Source organism: Peromyscus leucopus, chromosome 15 (genome assembly GCF_004664715.2).
Source record: "Peromyscus leucopus breed LL Stock chromosome 15, UCI_PerLeu_2.1, whole genome shotgun sequence".
NCBI classification, from domain to species: domain Eukaryota; kingdom Metazoa; phylum Chordata; class Mammalia; order Rodentia; family Cricetidae; genus Peromyscus; species Peromyscus leucopus.
In genome coordinates this window covers 48,253,681-48,274,723 of record NC_051076.1, presented here as the reverse complement: position 1 = coordinate 48,274,723, position 21,043 = coordinate 48,253,681, and the positions used below count along the sequence as shown (strand labels likewise).

At 35.9% G+C, this 21,043-nt stretch overlaps 1 protein-coding gene across 5 annotated transcripts in view; it reads left to right on the top strand.

The window, feature by feature from the left end:
* The window catches only part of Kcnt2 (potassium sodium-activated channel subfamily T member 2), a 344,440-nt gene that overhangs the window by 270,317 nt on the left and 53,080 nt on the right, over positions 1-21,043 (top strand). For 4 of the 5 annotated variants that reach the window (XM_037211345.1, XM_028859443.2, XM_037211344.1 and 1 more), the window contains 3 exons: positions 3,177-3,248; positions 6,362-6,496; positions 19,168-19,279. In XM_037211345.1, the coding sequence (XP_037067240.1) occupies positions 3,177-3,248; positions 6,362-6,496; positions 19,168-19,279 (319 nt within the window). The remainder of the gene's footprint in view (positions 1-3,176; positions 3,249-6,361; positions 6,497-19,167; positions 19,280-21,043) is intronic. The other variant, XM_028859446.2, reaches the window with a different exon arrangement.

The following is a 21,043-nucleotide window of genomic DNA, read 5'->3' as shown; positions in this document are numbered from 1 at the left end:
TTTTTCATTTATTTGTATATGGATAGATTTTTATGAAATTTATAGATAAGTCATTTGATCCTTTTCACCGTGTTTCTTTGGTGTTGCTTGTGATAGAACAGATAGGCTTCTCTATTTGGCAGCCAGAAAAAAATATCACCCATTTTTATTCTGTTTTACTAATAATTTTCTTGTATATTAAACTTTTCATTGTACCTTGGGGACATACCATAAAATATAGACAAGGGACATACTTGTAATGAATGCTTTATGTGCTTGTTTAGTTTCTCAATAATAATGCTTCTCAATGTAAAGTTATGCTTGCCAATTCACTGTCTCCCAATGAGTAGAAAAATTGGCCATTATATGTTATTCAATTATTAATTAGCTGGCTGTAGTAACTACTGTTGTCAACACAGATAAGTGAACAGTCAAAAAAGTACAATATGAATGAAAAATTGTTTTTTATATATTTATAGCTTCTTTTAAATCATAGAGAAGTCTTTAAAGTTGGTATGTTTCATCAAAAATATGTATTTACAAAGTTTAGGATACTTGATTTTCCCTTGATGTAGCTGAAGTCACATGAAGATGAATAGTTTGATCCCTATTTAAGGCAAGTTCTAAGAATTTTGAACAATTTCTAGCTAATTTTAAATATATGTTGTAAATGCATCATAAACAAAATTCATGAGTTTTCTTTAAAATGCCTTTCTTCTAACAATTAAAGTTTGCCATCTCTACCAGTCAAAGAAGAGAGAAAAATCTATGAAAGTCTCATCTTGAATTTTATATCTCACATGATGGCAGCTATAACATAAAGACTTATTTGCCCCCAATGACCTAGGTACACTTTACTACTCAGAAAAATTGAATCTCTTATTGAATTTTTTTTAAGTAAATTTATTTTACAACATCATTTAGTTCAACATAATAGCCACAGATTCCCCTGTTCTCCCACTCTCGCCCCCTCCCCCTCCCCATCCCACCCCCATTCCCACCTCCCAGATCAGGTCTCCCCGAGACCGGATCGACCTGGTAGACTCAGTCCAGCCAGACCATCCCCCCTCCAGACCGAGCCAAGTGTCCCTGCATATGTCCAGGATTCAAACAGCCAACTCATGCAACAAGCCAGGACCCGGCACCAACACACGGCTGCCTCCCAAACAGATCAAGCCAAATGACTGTCTCACCCGTTCAGGGGGCCTGATGCAGTTGGGGGCCAAATCTCTTATTGAATTTAATGATTCAATTATACAATAGTTCAGAAAAGCATAGACTAGAGACCTAGTGGGGAAAATTGCCCAAAGAGATAGTGTAAAGAAATTAAAATGATCTAAACCTAAAAGAAAATGGCAGATTGCAATAGATATCATTATAACACATGTACAGATATACAATTAATAATTAAGAATGGTACTTTAAAAGCCAGAAACAAAAAGGTTAGTAATGTAAAATTAGCCCAAAAAATACAAGCAAAAATATATTTCAGACCCCAAACTTTGATCTTTCCCTGTCTTTGGTGCTTGTGTCCATAAACATGCTTCTAAAATTGTTAAGTGTATTGAGATTCTTAAAACATTGCCTCCTAATGTTGAGGAGCAACAAAGTGTCTAGAAACAGAATTAAACACTCTATCCCAACTCCCCCCAAACATATATATATATATATATATATATGTTTATATATATATATATATATTATATATATATATATATATATATATATATATATCAAGAGTTTTAAGGATGGTTAAATGCTGACAATAGTATCTACTCTGTGGATGCTTGGAATCTTGTTTAAAAACTGATGCACCAAAACCATCTAAAGGTGCGCCTGTGGATGTTATATGTAAAATAAACTAGACTTGATTACAAAAAAGCTAATACAATTTATGGGTTAAATAATTCAGCATTTTCAAAACTGAATTATGTAGATTAAAACAATGTAAAAGTACTGGTCCACTCAATTGTATAAATAAATTCAATGGTGGTAAGAATTTAGTCAAAAATCTTAGCAGTATCATTATTTAGAAGGTCTTGTTAATATATTATCATATTGAACTTTCTATTTCTTAAGAGTTTAAAGAGATAGGAGGGAAATCTATGGGAAGAAAATAGTTAGGAAAAGAACTGATCCAACCGGGGATCAGTACCTGGGAAATTGCAAGTACTCCCTTATTACCTTGACCCGGAATTTCCCTCCTCTCTTGTACTTGCCAAATTCCTACTCATCTGTCCACAAACAAAGTATTTATTACCTCTCTGTCATAGTCTCCAAGTCCTCCTCCTGGGTGCACCCAGTGCTTTGTGTGTGTGTGAGTGTGTGTGTGTGTGTGTGTGTGTGTGTGTGTGTGTGTGTGTGTGTTTCTGAAGAATACAACATACTGCATTTTCATGATTTTGTATATGCATTTAAAATTCTACATACCTTGTAAATTAATCGAGTGCAGGTTTTAAAGATAAAAGAATACATTTCAGCGATTATTAAATAAAGTTTGGGTCTGTATATGCTGAGTGAATACATGTATGAATTAAAAGCTATTAAGTTGATGGAACTTATTAAGTGATTTCTAATAATCTAATAATTAAGCTTGGAGTTTGTGGTTCTTTCTTTTGCTGTTTTTAGAAATAAAGATTTCAGTTATAATGAACTTTTGTCCAACAATATACATTGGGTAAGACATTAGAGTTAAAGGTGAAATAGTGTCAATGTAACTTTATATAACACATTTTTTCCATGCATCTATGAACTTTATACTTGACACACACTGAGATATGGAGCATGCCCTCCTTAGGTATATTCTTTAGACAAAGCTCTTTTTGATACTCAAGATTACTAATTAGTCTTCAGAGGCTTTTGTAGTGCTTGAGGTCATTTGAGAAAATAAAAACCATTTGCTCTTCATTGTCAAATCCTCTTCTGCCCTGGGTAACTGAACTCATAGATGAACATTAAGTCTTAATTAAGGATTTTGTAGAATTATACCATAATGTTTCTGATTTATAACTCACAGTTCTTAGTGTATCATGTGATTCATGAGAAGTGCAAATGATATTCTTAAACAGAAGAGCCATTTAGGATGTATCTTGTCTTTGGTTTTGGAAATGCAAACTAAATGAACTTGCTTCCCTTCCCTAGCAGTGCTGACTCTGTTGTGACACTGTGTTTCATTTTGTAACCCATCTGCTACATAGGCCAGATATGCATTTTCTGGATGCAATCTGTTGGTTTCCAATGGTTTACTACATGGTGGGCTCTATTGACAAGTAGGTGACAATGTCTATGGCACATGACTAGTGTAGTGTCCTGTGGTCTGTCAAGTGCTGTGTCTTGTTCCTGCATGATGAGTGTACTTTGTCGTGTTGATACAGTAAATATGGTGACCCATGCATGCAGAGCTCATGTCCCTGTGGTGTGCATCTCCTATCATACTGCCTAAGCCGTAATTCATTGTAGAATTGCAACAGACCTTCCTGCATGTCAAACTGGTCAGGTGCACACCATTTGCAAAGCTCTTTCAGTCTTGTGGCTCTTGCAAAAGCAGCATTTTTTGCAGTAATATTATTGCTAAAGTGACATCAAATAGTACTTTAAAAATTCCACATTGCAATGCAATGAAACCATTACCATAACTTGGATATAAATAGTAAAAATGTCTTGACAATGTATTTTTATTTCATAATTCATAATTATCTCATTTGTTAACTGAAATATTATGTAATGCATGTCATTATGTAATTCAGTAACCTAAAATATAAAACTACATAAACACTATTGTGAAACCATTAATCAGAAAATGTAAATTATCACCAGATAAACAACATGAAATAATACTGTAAAATATTAATGGTCATCAAAAAGGAAACATAGAGAATTAAATTCCCAAGGAGTAGATGAACTAGGATTGATTAATTGTAGATTAATCAGTATTGACGGTGGGTCACCATATCTATATGCACGTGTATATATGAGAGAGGGAATTATATATGGAATGTCCCTGTATAATTCTTGTTTGCTTTATTTGAAATTTTCATGAAAAATAAATCCTATTTGGAACAAGAATACTTCCTTGCGCTTACAAATTGCACACTCTAGTCCTTAGAAAAACTGAGTCATGAGTTGGTGAAAAAGGTATCCCAGGTTAGAGCAACTTTAGGGTTTCTCTCAGATTGATTTTCATTGGCTGCCATCTGGTGGCTGAACTGTGTAAAGCAACCATGCTTTAAGAAATGATACAAAATAGAGAAGTAGCAGAGAGGAGAAAGAAAGCCAGGTCTCATAAAAATAAGTTCATAGCCTACTGGAAAAATCTATCATGTTAATTAGAAAAATTAAAACCTGAAGAGCATAAAGATTCTATATGTTTCACTAAAACCATCCCAAGCATAAGTATTATCTAATACACAACTTAGTAATAATTCAAGGTCCTGAGTAACTACAATAGGAAATACTGTAAAGATAGAATCAACAGATGCACCTGAGAGGAGGCAGATTCAACAAGCTTGGAACAGCTCACTTAGAAAAGTGTTTGTCTAGCATCAGCATCCGTTTTGTGAAATTGTTTATGCTTTGAATCAGTAAAACTGACTTCTTACAAGTTTCTGTTCCCCTTTTTCTATAAAATTCTAATAGAGAATTCTGATGGAGAAAAAGCTTTTGAAGGATTAAATATGAGGAAATAACTTGAAATGACTAGGTGGCTAGAAGTGAGATGACTTAGTGATCATCATATTCTCCACAAGGGTCCACAGCTTTTTCTACCTTTTCCTGGGATGCTGTAGCTTAAACCAAGGAGTTGCACACAATGACAACCACATTACCACTGGCATGAGCCCCCAGTCCCTGATGCTTTCTAAAACAGAGTTTAAGCGATTCAAAAAGTACAATGAATACCATATATCTAAATTAAATCTAATATACTAGGGATTTAGTTTTGAAGATCATTGTGTTGATCGGTTATTGTGATTCTGGCCTCTTTGCTCACGGTGAATTTATTTGAAATAAAATTCCTTCCCCCCCCCCCACAGTTTTGGCTATAAAATCTCTGTCACAGAAAATTGCTCCAAATTTAAGCACAGTATTTGTGCCCCCCTCTTCCCTGGATTATTCCTGGAGGTCTTAGGTTGAGGCCTTGGTAATGTCTACCACTGTGAGGCATATGGCCATGTGAACCAATCCTGTGCTTTAAAGACCTGTCTAGAAACTTTAATAAGTATGAGTAGTGAATGGAGTTGTTCACATTTTATTTTTGCTATCTTGAATCGGGATGTCTGGGTTGGTTTTCTTATTGAAAACCCGCTGAACCCTGTAACTACTACATCCTTGTACTGGGTCAAGTTTAGTCTCACTTCATTTTGTCCTGGTTTTTAGATTTTTTTTTTCTCTCTCTTTTTTCTTTGTCTGTACAAAGCAAAGACAGTGAAACAGTTGCTCTTTTTCAGCCTCAATGGTAGACATCCTTTTCTTTAATTTACTGGGAAAATGTTAGTCAAGACATTTTACAGGGATAGGAGTGAAAACTGACTAGAATAGGTAATAAGTGCATGTACCTTAGTTTTTCTAGTCACCCCATGCAGACAAAGAAACTTGGGCCATTCAATCCCTTGTTCAAATCTTATTCTAGTATATATATATATAATATATATATATATATATATATATATATATATATATATATATATACCTTTGTAGTGTAGAAACAATCTGTAGTATATAGATCCTACATAAATAAATATAGATATTTAAAAATACTTATCACAGCCAGGGCAGTGGTGGCACACACCTTTAATCCCAGCACTTGGGAGGCAGAGGCAGGCAGATCTCTGTGAGTTTGAGACCAGCCTGGGCTACAGAGTGAGTTCCAGGAAAGGCGCAAAGCTACACAGAGAAACCCTGTCTCAAAAAAATAAAATAAAAATAAAAATAAAAATACTTATCATATACCTTTATATTTCTACATTAGCTTTACTATCTCTATTAGTAGTCTTTGCCCCTCTTACACTGTCACAAAAATCTCCTTAGAAACTTGAACCAATTGTCATGTTGTGTCCTTGAAATAGAACGTTAACTGCAATAAAGAATTGTTATCATTATCATACTTTCTATTTTACTGTTTATATATAGTAAATATTACTCAGAACAGATTCCAAACATGGGTGCTTTGGAATAGTTGGCATCTGAGGAATTCTGAATCACATATCACCAGATCATATTGCATTATAATTCTCCTTAGTGTCTACCTGTCTTCTTTATAAATTGAGCTATAAGGACAACATATATAAACCTACCAATAAGTAAATTTTGACATGAATTTCAGTATTGTGATTTATTTAAAGCCGCCTTTTTTTTTCCTCCCTGCCCCTGTGGATTTTTATCAAAGCCTAGATGACTTGCTCAGGTGTGGAGTGACATTTGCTGCCAACATGGTGGTTGTGGACAAAGAGAGCACCATGAGTGCAGAGGAAGACTACATGGCAGACGCTAAAACCATTGTGAACGTGCAGACCCTTTTCAGGTATGTGTCTGGAGGCCTAGCCCTGTGATCGTGTTCTTAGGTTTTCCATATGTAAAATATATGATTCTATCTGGGCAGAAGGAGTGACCACGTGACCTGAAGCCTTGGGCCCTTCATTCATTCATTTGATCATGAAGCAAATAGTATATAGCACATAATTGGCAAGTTTCAATGTCATAAACAGCCTTATTTCCATTTTATGAATGAGATTTTAGAAGCTCAAAGGGAACGAACATGGGAGCTACTGAAGTATTACAGTAACCCAAATCTTCTCAATGCTTTCACCATTCTCTCCCCGTCATCTTTATACTGTTGATAGGTTGAGTTCAGAATTCACAGGTAGTAACTGAAGTATGAGACCCAACTGGACTGACATTTTGATCTTTGATTTTCAGGAACTTACCTTCTCTAAATCTCAATATGTCACTTCCAAGGCTACTTGTAATTTAAATATTTGTAACACATAATTATTTTGATATCAAGATATCAAAAATATATCATGCCTTAGAACATACTTCATATTTTAATGTATGTATTAAGCATTATGTGCTATAATTATGAGCCATAGTACTGCCAGTTTCATATGACAGAATGGAAAATCCAAAAACTTAACTGATTACAGACAACAGCAGAGGCCATTTGGCACCATATGCATCTGGAGCCTCCCCTGACATCACTAGCTTTATGACCTAAGTGTGTTCCTAACCTCAATGAAATTCAGTTTCCTACATCCATAAACTTCGGAGAAAATTAATCAACCTACCCTGAAATGGCAATGCAACAACTAGAGATGAGACATGTAAAGACTCCATCACACTACGAGACCCGAAAAAATATACGCTGAATTTGCATAAGAAGTTCTGGCTCCAGCAGGAAAAATATACACGCTAAAATTCTTACAATGTGGCAGCTCGTGCAGAATACAGCGAATATGACCGTCTTGAATAGTGCATTGAAAACTAATGTAGGGCATTTTGAAAATATCACTTTATAAGCAACTTGTTTCTTTAGAGAATTAAGAAAGGAATCGATTCAATGATGAGGTTCATAGCCAATGGATGAATTAAAAAAATTGGTTTTTTTTTCCTTCCATGCTTTGCAGAAGCTAATTATAGTTTTTAGAGATGATAGTTTCAAACTAAATGTGCTATTTTATTTCCAATGTACTGTGTTTAATTCTATCATGACAGAGTTAAGAGTGGTTTAATCTTTATTATCTACTCTTTGAATGGATTATTTGATTCCCAGATAATAAATATTTGTCCTGTTGAGAGGTATCAAGGTATTAGTTAACAATTTGAAACTAACTGACCAGAGTTATTTAGAGAAGATATATTCTTGACAACTGACAGGAAACAACCCTTCTCTGAGGACCTGACTGATGGATGCGTGAATGAATGAACAATTAAGATTCCTCAAATACTAGTTTTATCTTTCTTCAAGGAGGACACAATCTTACACAAAGAATTAGTGCCAACTAGGAATTCTGAGAACAGGAGAAACAATTTTCTTCAGGAACGAGTACAATAATTGGTTATCCAATTCCAAGTGGTCAGCCCTGAAATTATATTTGTACAAGTTACTTTATAGGGAATGTTAATATATTTAGGAATATATCTATCAACAATTAAAGAAATCAAGGTTATTAACTTGAAAGAGCAACAGAGGGTATGGGGGGAAGATTTAGAGGTAGCAAAGAGAAGGAAGAAATGATATTATCTTAATCCCTATAATTAAAAAAATAAAATTAATGGGTAGGATATTTTGGAAATTATATAATTTTTATGGCATTTGGGGTGAATAAATTCCAACAGAATTTCACAAGAACTGGTGAACAAATTATTTTAAATGAATTTCAGTGACTCTGACGGAGAAAACCTTAGTTTGTGTTTTCAAATCTATCTTCTCTCCCAGCCTCTGCTGAAGTATTTCTTTCACCTGTCTGTTGTTTACTTGCAAAAAATTATTAGTTAGGATTCCCTTTGTTTTGTTTTTATACCTCAGCCTTGAGGGACTTATGATGATATTCTAAGTTTATGTGAAAATTCCTGGAAAATGACTGTGCCCTAAGCAAATATAAACAGAACGCAAGTAGAAGCCAAGATTATAAGACATTTATTCAGTGTCAGGTAAAAGAACCTTTCTTATATCACACCTCAACCCTATTTATGTTGGTGACTGTGTAAAAGCATGTCACTGTGAAGTCCAGGCAGACCTCAGACCCATGACTGTCTTGCTTCCACCTCACAAGTCATGGAATTATAAACATTCTCCACTGTGGGTGGACTTTTCTGTCCCACCAGCCATTTCCCCCAAATAACCACACAAAGTCTTAATATCAATTGTAAATGCTTAGCCAGTAGCTTAAGCTTTTTTTCACTAGCTCTTATAACTTAAATTAACCCATTTCTATTAACCTATATGTTTCCCCAAGGCTCATTTACCTCATGTACTTACTTCCCATTCTGCTTGATTTGGGTCTCATGGTGTCTCCTCAGATTCTGCCCTCCTTCTTCCTTGTATCCTCCCAGTCTGGCTCTCCCACCCAATCTCTTCCTTCCCAGCTAGAGGCCAGTCAGCTCTTCATTAACCAATGAGAGTAATAAATATTTACAGTGTACAAAGATTGTTCCACAGCACCCCACCATGCCAGGCATGACTTCATTCTGACTCTGCAAATTTCTCCCTTGACTGAGATATATATTTTTTTAATTAATTTTTCCCTGAAGACATTGCTTGTTAACTATCTAGTGAGTTGGTCCTAACTGCCCTCCTTTGCCAGGATGAGATCTTTCAGAAAATAGGTGACCGATGTCCAGGAGTTAGTGATCCTCCAAAATCCTTTAGGATCAAATGCAAGCAAGGTTTGTAAGAGAATGGTAGCTCTTCCACCAAGCATACCTGTCTCCTTTTCTAGTTTCATTTTGTCTGTCTTGTAGCGTATGTCCTAGCATCTGAAAGAACCATAGTTCAGGCTCTCTCTAGTGAGGAGCTGGACTCTGACAACATGCCAACAGAAAATATTTACAATGCTTTAAAATCATTGTATTTTAGCAAATAAATCAGCAAATAAAAAGATACAAGAGCAAAAGCTTAAACAAAAAGATGTTTGAAAAAAATAAGTACTTCTGAGAAGTCTTAGGGATTTTAATTATCTTCAATCTTCTTACATACACCCTAAGATTTATCCCCCATAATCCTTTGTGATTTATTTAGGCCTTCCATGATATTTGATCTTTCCCTTTGATAACAATTTTCCTTTTCCATTGTGGAATAATCTGCTCACTTTTCTTAGGAAAAACCTTATTTTATTAAACAAAAATCCTGCCTTTTCTTATTTTTTCTCATTCAAACCTTCCTTATCAAAAGTGCATCCTCATACTTGTCCCTGTTTCTTGCTTCTCATATCTTTTATTTTCTTTTTTAATATAATAAGACAGAACAACATAAAAATATGAACCTATTAAGAAGAGTTAAATACAAATAATTTCCATGCAGTACATCAAGATTACCTAGGTGTTCCCTTGGTAGACTGTTTGCCTGGCATATGTAGAGGCCTGGGTTAGATATCAGGCATCATGTAATGCTGAGCATGGTGATATAAACAAGAGACTATAGTGCTTAAGAAGTAGAGGCAGAAGGATCAAAAGATCAAAATCATATTTTGTTATATAGCAAGTTTAATACTAGCTTGAGCTACAGCAAATACTGTCAATCTATTAATCAATAAACAAATAACCTGTACACAGATTGTTAAATTTAAAAGTTCTTTTATATTACATGTTCTAGAAAGATGTTACTGACACTTGTATTTTTGTAAAGGCTCTTTTCTACATTTTGTTTTTGTTTCACTAAAATCTCAGTTACAGAATGTCATGTACCAGGGATGCCTGGGCAAGATGGCAGAAATTCTTTGGAAAGTGACCAAATTTGTATAGGCAACAAGCTAAAAGGGATAGAAAATACTAGTGTCTATTCCTCTCAGGAACTGAAAGAGATAGTATACAGCTACTTTATTTCAGAAGGAACCAGAGGAAAACAGAAGACTTTGCTCTTTAGTGCATATTGACATATTGAACAGGAAACTTGCTCTTGGTCCCAATGTCATTCTGGACCTAGTGCACTTTTGTATTCACTGTGAAAGAAAGGAAAAAAGAAAGTATTTTTGTTACTCTTTTAATGCTAGGAAGAGACACCATGACAAAGGAAACTCTTACAAAAGACAACATTTAACTGGGGCCTTGTTTACAGTTTAAGGAGTTAGTCTATTATCATCATGGTGCGGGGGAGCATGGTGCTAGAAAAGTAGGTGAGAGAGTTATACCATCAAGAGAAAGACACTGTGCCTGGCATGGGCTTTTGAAATCTCAAAGGCCGCCCCCAGTGGCATCTCAAGCAAAACCACGCCTACTCCAACAAATCCACACCTCCTAATCCTTCTCAAATAGTCCACTCCTTGGTGACTAAGCATTAAAGTATATGAGCCTATGGGAGGCATTCTCATTCAAACCACCACAGAAAGGAAGGAAGAATCAAAACAAAACAAAACAAAAAAAAAAAAAAAAAAAAGAAAGAGAAAAGAAAAGAAAAGAAGGAAAAAGAAACAGAGGAAAAAAGAGAGCCAAAGAAGCCTGCGGAGATATTTCCGTGTGCAAGAGCTCATAGAGCTCTTTCAGAGAAACAGAGTTTGGTTCCCAGCACCAGGGCTGGGCAGCTTACCAGAACCTGTAACTCGAGCTCCAGGATCAGATTCCCTCTTCTGGCACCTGTGAGCACCTGCACATATGTGCACGTACCCCCTCCCCCACAAACATAATTAAAAATAAATAAGTAAATAGTTGTGTTTGTGCTGCCTGAAACTAAATACAAATGAGCAGAAGCTGAAGTTGAATCTTTAAGTTGTGCTTTTGTGAGAGAGCCAGTGACCTGACAAGGCAGTGCATTGATTAATATCCTGATGACTTGTTTTTCCTCTCATCTCCAGCCAACAGGCTTTATGGGGCAAGGATGGGGCAAAGGCTGTCAATCATTCCAAAACTCAGTCTCAGCCCTCCAGTAAGATAGTCAATAACTTTTCAGAGACATATCATATCTGCAGTTCTCCTCTAATCACTCCTTTCCCTTTTTCTCATCCTCAAGATTTCTTGTCTCGGATATTTCTTGAAATACTGAGTGGAGTTAGAGTCTGCCAGCATCAACCTTATACTCCTCCAGAGCTATCTTCACTGGGGAATAAGAAGGTGTTAACTCAGAACAAATTATTAGTAGTATTTACACTAATGCTAAGCTATGAATAGGTGTTTTCAGATTTCTTTCTGCAATGTGACTTACAAGTGTGTCTTTGCAATACAGATTATAAAAGCATCCCTATCTCTCTATCTGTCCCTTATGTTCTGATTGGTTTAATTAGTGGTCACAAAGTCGTGCAGTTATGGCAGGAGCTCAGGGGGGCTTCTATTCTGATATGTTTTGTGTTAAATGGATTATTTCACCAGAATAAATTAAATATGTCTTTTTGTTTTCATTTCTGATGTTTTTTCACCAATGAGAATTTAGGGAACTTAGAGAACTAGGGAAACTTCAGTCTCTTAAAAATACTGGACATGTTCTCAACTACTGAGCCATATCTCCAGTCCTACAAAGTCACTTTATTAGGTAGTTTGTTTTGTGATTTTTTTTTTAGACAGATTCTCACAATGTAGATCAAGCTAGCATTTAACTAGAAATCCTCCTTCCTCTGTCTCTCCACCACAATTTCATTTCTGGGATTATAGACATGCTGCATGCCCAAATAATAGATAAAGTTTTTTTTTTAATTGTTGTTATCTTGATGTGTTCAATATCACCTGGTTTGCCAATATGGACTCTTAGCAGTATCCATATAAATCATAGTTCTTATCTCAAGGGGAGTAAAAGACAGATTACACTGGAATCTGACTCAACATGGCCCAGGAACATAGATTCGGGTTGTCCCCAATAACATGTTCAAGGACAGAAACAGTTTCATGAAGTTTTTATAGTTACAGAATAAGAAGAAAGGTAAAAAATCAAAGCATCTTTCAAATGTATCATTGGAACTGTCTGGTGGATGGCTTATACTAAAGCAGAGATGTCTTTGCTGTAGGTCTCAGATGCTTTCTGATAGTATTTTTAACTTTTAACTAGTGGTATGTCCGATTTCAAAAGGAGATTTCAAAAGCATTATACCTAATAGTTATAAGAATATTAGGTCAGGTAGAGGTGAGCAATAAAAGGTTAAGGGGACTAAAGTTAGCCTGATGCCACTTGGCTCTAGATTTGCAACACTCCAGCTTTCTAAATTTATGTAGTTCTTAACAGTCAGTCTGTTCCAGAATAACAGACTTTAAGCTGTCAGTCACCCAGTGCGCATAAGCAAAGGCAGGAGTTCAATCTTTCAGCTGTACTTTATTACCAGAGAGCTGACAATCTGGAAAGAGACAGGATCTTCATCCTAAAAGATCAACCTTCCATTGTCTTTGTGTTTACCAGCTAGTATACTTTACAGGGAATCTCAGCAGTGGCTTACCCTTCCATCCTCACTGGTCACTGGTCAACTGGTCAACCTTGTCTCTAAGAGTCTCTCCTTATTTCCTCCTGCACTTTCCCTTGTCATCACTCTCTGTGTTGTGGGATTTTCCTATGCCCAAAGCCACTGAGTCTTAGTATTCTGCTTAATGTGTCATCTAGACTATGTCTAAATTATACTTTAGCCCACCAAAAATATACCTTAAGCAGTGTATGTGTACTGAGCTACTTAAAATATATAAATGCAGATTTATTTTAATAATGTAAACTACTTATGCTCTCTTATAATATAGAGTAGGTACTTGTTGTTTTCTTGTGTGTGTGTGTGTGTGTGTGTGTGTGTGTGTGTGTGTGTGTTTACTTGAGATAGACTTCCTCCTTTATAGCATGAAACTCTGGGAAACCACTACCTAGAAAACTTCAGAGTCTCTAGAGGAAAGCAGGAAGAAATCTAGTATGTCTGTTACTTTGCTCAGAAATTCAATTCCTAGGCTGTAAGCAGTTGATTTCCTCCTCCCCAGAGACTATTTCTGAAGACCAAAAACATTAAGAGAGAAGGCCTGTCCCAAGTCTGGGCCTGTTATATCTGTCTCACTTGTGCTTACTATCTCCTATTTCAACTAAGTGGAAAGACTAAGACAACCAGAAAATATGTACATGATTTTCACATGGAAAGAAAATTGGCCCCTTTGTTTCAAATCCAAATTGCTTGGCTCAGTTGGTAAAGCCCTTGCCTCATGAACAAGGGAACCTGAGTTCAGATCCAAGAACACACAGAAAAAGCCAACTCAGCAGTCTGCATGTGCACTCTACATGCTTGGGGCACAGGGAAGTGGGATCCTTGGAGCCCGTTGGCTGGATGGTCTAGATAAACCCATGAGCTCTAGGTTTAGTGAGTGACACTGGTTATAAGGTAAAAATACACTGAGGATGATGTCTGACAATAACATCTGGTCTCCACACAAATATGCACACATGTTCATATGCCCCTGTACACACAGGTGTGCATGCCTACATGAACACACACACATCATTTTTAAAATATTTCATGTTTTCATAGCTTTGTGAAAAAGTGTTATTACCTAAGCTAAATATGAAGAAGTGCTTCAAAATTGAATTAAAAATAGTCAGGTTGAGTTATTATTGTTCTTCCCTGGAGTTGTTTGGAGTCTGAACAGAATCAACCTTTGTTCTGAAAAAAGAAAGCAGCATTGATAGGATTGACTGTTGGTTTTAAACCAACATGTGACAAAAGGACAAAATTACGTGAAAGGGAGAGGGAAAAATTTTCCTTAGATAATTGAGAAACAAAAGTTTCTCTGCACAGAACATAGTAAAATTGTTTACTGCTCCTTAAGTATAGATTTAAATTGGTGTTGTAGTCAGGAGTTCCCTTGTGTCCTGCCCAGTCCCACAGTCACTTGGTCCCAAGTAAACACACAGAGGCTTTTATAATTACAAACTGTATGGCCTATGGCTCAGGCTTCTTGCTAGTTAGCTCTTTCATCTTAAATTAACCCATTTCTATTCATCTTTATGTTGCCAGGTGGCTGTGGTGTTACCAGTCTGCTAGCATCTTGTTGCTCCTTGGGTGGTGGGCTGGCATCATTCCTCACTCCGCCCTTCTTCCCCATTCTCAGTTTGAATGTGCTGCCTAAACTTATTCTGCCTTGCCATTGGCCAAACAGCTTTATTTATCAACCAATGGAGCAACACATATTCACAGCATACAGAAAGACATTTCACAATATGGTGTTTTATTTAAATGGTAAAAATGCAGGAGTAATTTCCCACAAAACTTCATTCTGGGAAAGGCACAAAGCTACACAGAGAAACCCTGTCTCAAAAAAAAGAAAAAGAAAAGAAAGAAAGAAAGAAAGAAAGAAAGAAAGAAAGAAAGAAAGAAAGAAAGAAAAAGTACTTCATTTGTACTATTTTTGCTTCAGTAAGAAGTGTTGTTGATTTTGTTTACTAAAATTTAGGTGACAAAAAATTGTAAGATAATGAGCACTGTGAACATACAAGCAACTTATTGATTTGTCACCACTAAAATAGACCAATACCTGCATTAGACCAGTAGCAGGACACAGTGACCTCTACAGTCAATGCACAGTACAGTATAATGTACAGTAATGGGGTACATTTGACTCACAGATTTCTCAAGCATCTAGAAAGTGTTGAAAATATGCAAGTTGTTCTCACTATACTGATTAAGAACAATAACATTGATATTGCCGGATGACTTCGTGTGCTAATAGTCTGTTAAGGAAACTATTAAGCAATGTAACGAAGGGTTTACCTAAAGTATTGATGTTTCACACTTATTAAAAACAGAAGAACAGTGCTGAGATAGGCGAGGAGTTCCTGGAGTTTGATGGAGACTTCTTTTCTCAGTTGAACGTAATTTTGGGACTATGATGGCAAAATGTTAACGTTCACCAAAGTTATTAATATCAGTGGCTTCCAGGTCCTTTGTCTCCTAAACTGAAGCATGAAAATCATGGAGACAGAGTGTATCTTAGAAAAGAGTTTTACTGTGGAAGAAAACTTACAGGGAGTTCCATTGTAGAAAAAAAGCAAACAGAGCTTTTATGGGGGGCAGGCAGGTTCAAGTGGGTTGCTGCTGAGCATCTTTGTGTGGGGATTAATAAGAATTATTGGGCAGAGAAAAGTCAATCAAGCTGTCCTAATCACAGATCTTCAGGAGACATGCATATCCCAGACAGGCTGGTCTGGTGTTTCAGGACATACCTTTAAGAGCTCATAAAGTATTTAATCACACTCACTAGGATTCTGTCCTCAGTGGATTCTCTTGTTAAAAGGGAAGGAACATAAAGATGAGAAACCAGTGAATGAGCCAGTTTCTCTAAACATGGCATTTCTAGCCCCTGGCTAGGACAAAACTGTCTACAGAACCAACAGCCAAACATCAGAGTACCAAGCAAGAGGATGTGACTTTTTATTTTATTTAAATTTGTAATTATTTAATTATATTATATTAGTCTATATTAAAATAAAGTACCAAGCAAGAGGATAAAATAAAACTAATTATATTATTTTATTAATTATAGTATTGTTATATCACAGTCTTGGTATCTGGGGAAAAGTGGCTTATTATATAATTCTATTTCTAAACTGTTTAGCATTCACAATGTGTTTAGCAAATATCAAGGCTGAGAAATAAATTTCTGCTATCAGTATTTAAAAGAAACATAATTAAATGTATTAGCAAATGAATATATAAATAAATATTATAATTAAATACAAGTGGTGTTTTATATATAAAGTGCCCTATAATACTTTCTTGCATAAATATTATTTTTAAATTTTCACTAGGTGGCAGGCTTAGCTAATGCAATACTATTTAGGTTAAAATAACAAAGTTCACTTATGTATAAGAGGCAAGTCACATACATTTTGTTGCAAATAAAATTTGAACCATAGAAGTCACTCAAAATCAAGTGGGTCCTGCAATTTTAATTATTATTTACTCTTAGACGCTACCTCTTACGTTCCATCTAATGAATTAGAGGAATAAGCCATATACATATAGATAAAATTCATGCTTTGTTGGAAAATAACAATTCTTCAAAAGATAACATACTTTTCCATCCTTTAGAAGCTATGTTTGCCTCAGAAGTTATTCATTCAGTAGTGTCTGGATGTCACTTCATGTAGGAGCTGCCCAGTCTGCCACAGCTTATCACCACTTAAACTAATATGCATAGGCTGATAATCCTGCTCTGTAGTCTCTGCAGTCAGTTCTCAGGGAGGTAAATCATGAGTATTTCACTTTTATACCTCTTTTGTATTTCTCAGAGACCAGAGCAATGAAGAGCTTTACACAATAAACTACATTGTGATAATTGAATGAAAAGACAAAGATGCTGAAAGCAGATTGTTTGAGATGCACATAGTATAGATTCTCTGAAAAATAAGCAGCAGAACCCCTGTGTCTACTATCAACCCTTCATCCCAACTGCAGGAGCACAGCTTTAGAAAATAGGTCTTAAACAATTCGTTAGTTAATGATAGATAACAAGATAGGCAGGGGTAGGCTCTGAAAGGAGCACCTGGCCCTAGATGTTGCTATTTTCTAAGAGAAAATCCCTCAGTCTAGGGCAATAGATAGTGTGAAAATCAAATGCCAGGGAGCTTTAGGGAGGGATTGTCACATCAAAAGATTTAAAACTTCTCATCTTAACTGGATTCCAGAGGAAATTTTAAAAATAGCTTTGATTTTAAAAGGTTGAAGAGAACAGCAAACAAGAAAGCAATGGCATCTTAGGAAGAAAGGTTAAGAAAAGGGAAGGGGGAGCTGAAAAAACAGTAATGCCTCTGTAAGATGTAGCAGTGATGTGGCTCAGCAGAAAGAGAACCTGCCATGTCAGTGGCATGCTGTCGTGTCCTCTCTCTCTCTCTCTCTCTCTCTCTCTCTCTCTCCTCTCTCTCTCTCTCTCAATAATAATAATAGTAATAATAATAATAATTAATAAAAACCTTTAAGTTCCTTGGAAATACTATTTCCTGCCACCCACAATCTGCTGGACTCCTTTCCTTATAAGACTTTCAAAACAATGCCATGTTACACAAATAAAAATGATTATGATTTATGTTAAACCTCATAAAAAAGAATTATAATCAGGTTGAAATTGTTTACTGGTACTATTTACTTCATCCTTGTTAAATGTTATTTAGGCAAAGAAATAAGATCTGCCATCAAAACTAAGATGAAGGCATAATACTGCCTACATTTCTCCAGTTTATAAGGCATGAATGATATCAAGGTTCCTAAGGTCCACCTAGGTAAAGAAGAGGATGTACATGTTTCACATAGAGCAATGAAGGATAGTGTTCTGAAGAACAGTTTAGTGTGTTGACTTGAATGGTCAAGGGAGCCCTTGGAAAGAGATCTGAGGTGAAGTCACCGTGAACCATCGGCCCATTTCTGAACAGGTCCCTGCATGCTGCTGAAGTTTTAGCTTGCCACCATTATCTGGTAGGTGGGAGATGTTTCAGCAAGTCTTCCATCAGCGTCAGAAAAAACCCTTCTCAGTACTATGGCTCGGGGATACAGCTCCTCTTTTAAAAACAAGCACATTCCTTTGTAAAGTGCTATCAAGCAATGAGCTGCTGAAGTAGGAGTGCCCTCAGCATTGTTAATAGGAAATAAAGTTGATTTTTTTGAGCCCTAATCAAATTACTTATGTTTCACACTTTTCAGTCAGTGCTTGTTCTTGAGTTCAAGGATGAGTTCAAACTAAAATTGGTATTCTAATTGATATTAGCTTAGTTTAACTTAAAGGCATGGTTTGGGAAAGGAAGCATATTACCATAGGAAATAACTACTAGAGAATCCCAAAGTATTAGAATCAGAAAAACTGTAAGACATGAAGATCTGATGGAACAGAGCAGCAACAGAAGCAGAAATAGAGTCATTTCTTGTACCATCATGATGCCCTTCACTATGAGGGTGAAAGAAATCAAGTGTCTGTATGTGGATATGTGAACTTTTCAACATATAAAAGCGACATAGGAAGAGTAGGTAGTGCAAATACACTTATCTCATTTTTAATGTCTTTATTAATGCTTTAACCTTGATACCAGTTCATTGATGAAATTTACCTAATGTATGGTATTTTCTTACCTCGGGCTCATTTTACCAAGATTTGACCTTTAGAAAGACTATGTTATTAGGCTAGCGAGCCATAGCTTTGGAAAGCTCATCGAACGGACAAGAAAATCATCATGTGAATTTTTTAGCTATCTAAATAGTCATATATTTTATTTTAATATCACCCACAAAATAATCTTAATAACTTCTTAAATCAACTTTATGAGTTTCTCTTCCATGCTGTTTCATAATTATGGAGATAAAATGTCTAATAAAAGGAAAATTGCTGAATTTATTTTTTTCTTGCAGTACTAATATGTTGGTTAAAATATTTTAAATGATAGTGTTGCATTTTTCTTGTGTTTTACAGATCATTTTATGTGGCAGTGCCTGCAGTTATAATTGGATGTAGTTTTATGCCTCAGACCAAGAATCACTCATTCATAAATATGTTATTATAAAAACATGCCATATTAGATTATTAGTGTGATGCAATTTTTCTTTAATTTAGGTTGTTTTCCAGTCTCAGTATTATCACTGAGCTTACTCACCCAGCAAATATGAGATTCATGCAGTTCAGAGCCAAGGACTGTTACTCTCTTGCACTTTCAAAACTGGAAAAGGTAAGACTAAAATTAAGAAAGCTCATCCATTTGGGTTCAAACAATGGAAGATATATACCTTAAAAGAATAATAGGCTTTTGTAATTTCTGGCTTCAGTCATAACATTAGCACAACCTGAGACAAAGCCAGGTTTGCCCCTGATCTAGGCAAGGGAGACTACCACTTCAACAGAAAGAACTGTGGTGGGACACCAGAGTATGAGCACTAAGAACTAGAAATTTGATTTAATGAGAGTGTTTCAAAGAAGTTGCCTAATTAGGACTATGTCATTAGGATGCTAAACAGATTGATGCTTTTACAGTCATGTTCTGTAGACATTAAGTTTGGTTTCCATTCTCAGGGCTAAGCTGAGTGTGGTCCATGGATTCTCGACTCTTGGGTGACGGTAGACTTGTAGGCAACTTCTCAGAGGCGTGGCTTTATGACTCAGTAATGCACATCAGATTGTAGTTGCCTACTCAGGAGATTCATTAATACTTAATCAGAAGATGCTTCACAATTCTGCAAATGTCAAGAGCAAACATCAATGTTTCAGCTCACATGTGATTAGCCCACTCAAGTGCAAACATAATGCACAATGGTCAAGCCAAGAGAAGCTGCCTGAGTTTTGCTGATCACCAAACTTGGTAATGCAAATATATCAACGACAGTTTACTTATGTGTTGTTTATGGCAAGTACAAGGTGAACAGAGTCAGAATATCTGGCCTCAATGATGGGTTTCCCTGCTATGACAGACACTGACTGAACTTTTGAAAGATATGTGGTGCTGAAGTGCTTTTGGTAATCTCTATGTATTTGAATCTCCAGAGCTAACACATATGCTATGTTAGTCTACTCCTCTTACTATTACTATTCTTTAAGTTTGAGGAAATCATTGGTATTCTCTACTTACTGATATGGAAAATGAGATTGACACGTTTTAAATAAGTCTTTCATAATTATACAGTTCTCAAATCAATGATATATGGGAAACATAGAGCCATGAGTGTTCAGAGCAAACAACTTCCCAGATGCCACACCACTTTTAAGACTTTAAAGGTCTTCTGCTGGGGGTCAAATTGGCCCAGCTTCCATAAACAAATCCAGTAACTAGGAGTCTGCGTGGAACTGGTTGTGACCTGTATTTTTAGCATTGTCCTGACAAGTGAGGAGGGATGACATAGTAGTGAAGAGCCTAGGTTCTGTGGTCAGAAGCCAACTCTCCACACATCTCAGTAATGGAACCTGGATTAATTATTTCCTTGTTTCTAGCCTTGAAACCTTATCTGGAAAATGATGCTAAGAAGTAAATAATGTCATGTAAAGATTATGGTTCATAATAAGGTTAAACAGCCTAATATTTAATTTAATAACTATATGAATGATACAAAATAGATGGCGGGTGGTGGTGGTGCACGCCTTTAATCCCAGCACTCGGGAGGCAGAGGCAGGCGGATTTCTGTGAGTTCAAGGCCAGCCTGGGCTACCAAGTGAGTTCCAGGAAAGGCGCAAAGCTACACAAGAAACCCTGTCTTGAAAAACCAAAAAAAAAAAAAGATAAGTTGTGTTTGCTTATATTGTCACAAACCATGATCCCAATCTCTATCATAAATTATTTGCAAAAACATTTGATGAAGAAATGTCATAATTGTGAATGATATTTTCAGCATTTATGCATGGCTAAACCTATGAAATTGTATGTTTCTTGAACTAAGTATAAAAAAGATGAAAACAATAGAGATTTTTAATCATTTTTAAGCATTTAATTAAAAATGAAACCTAT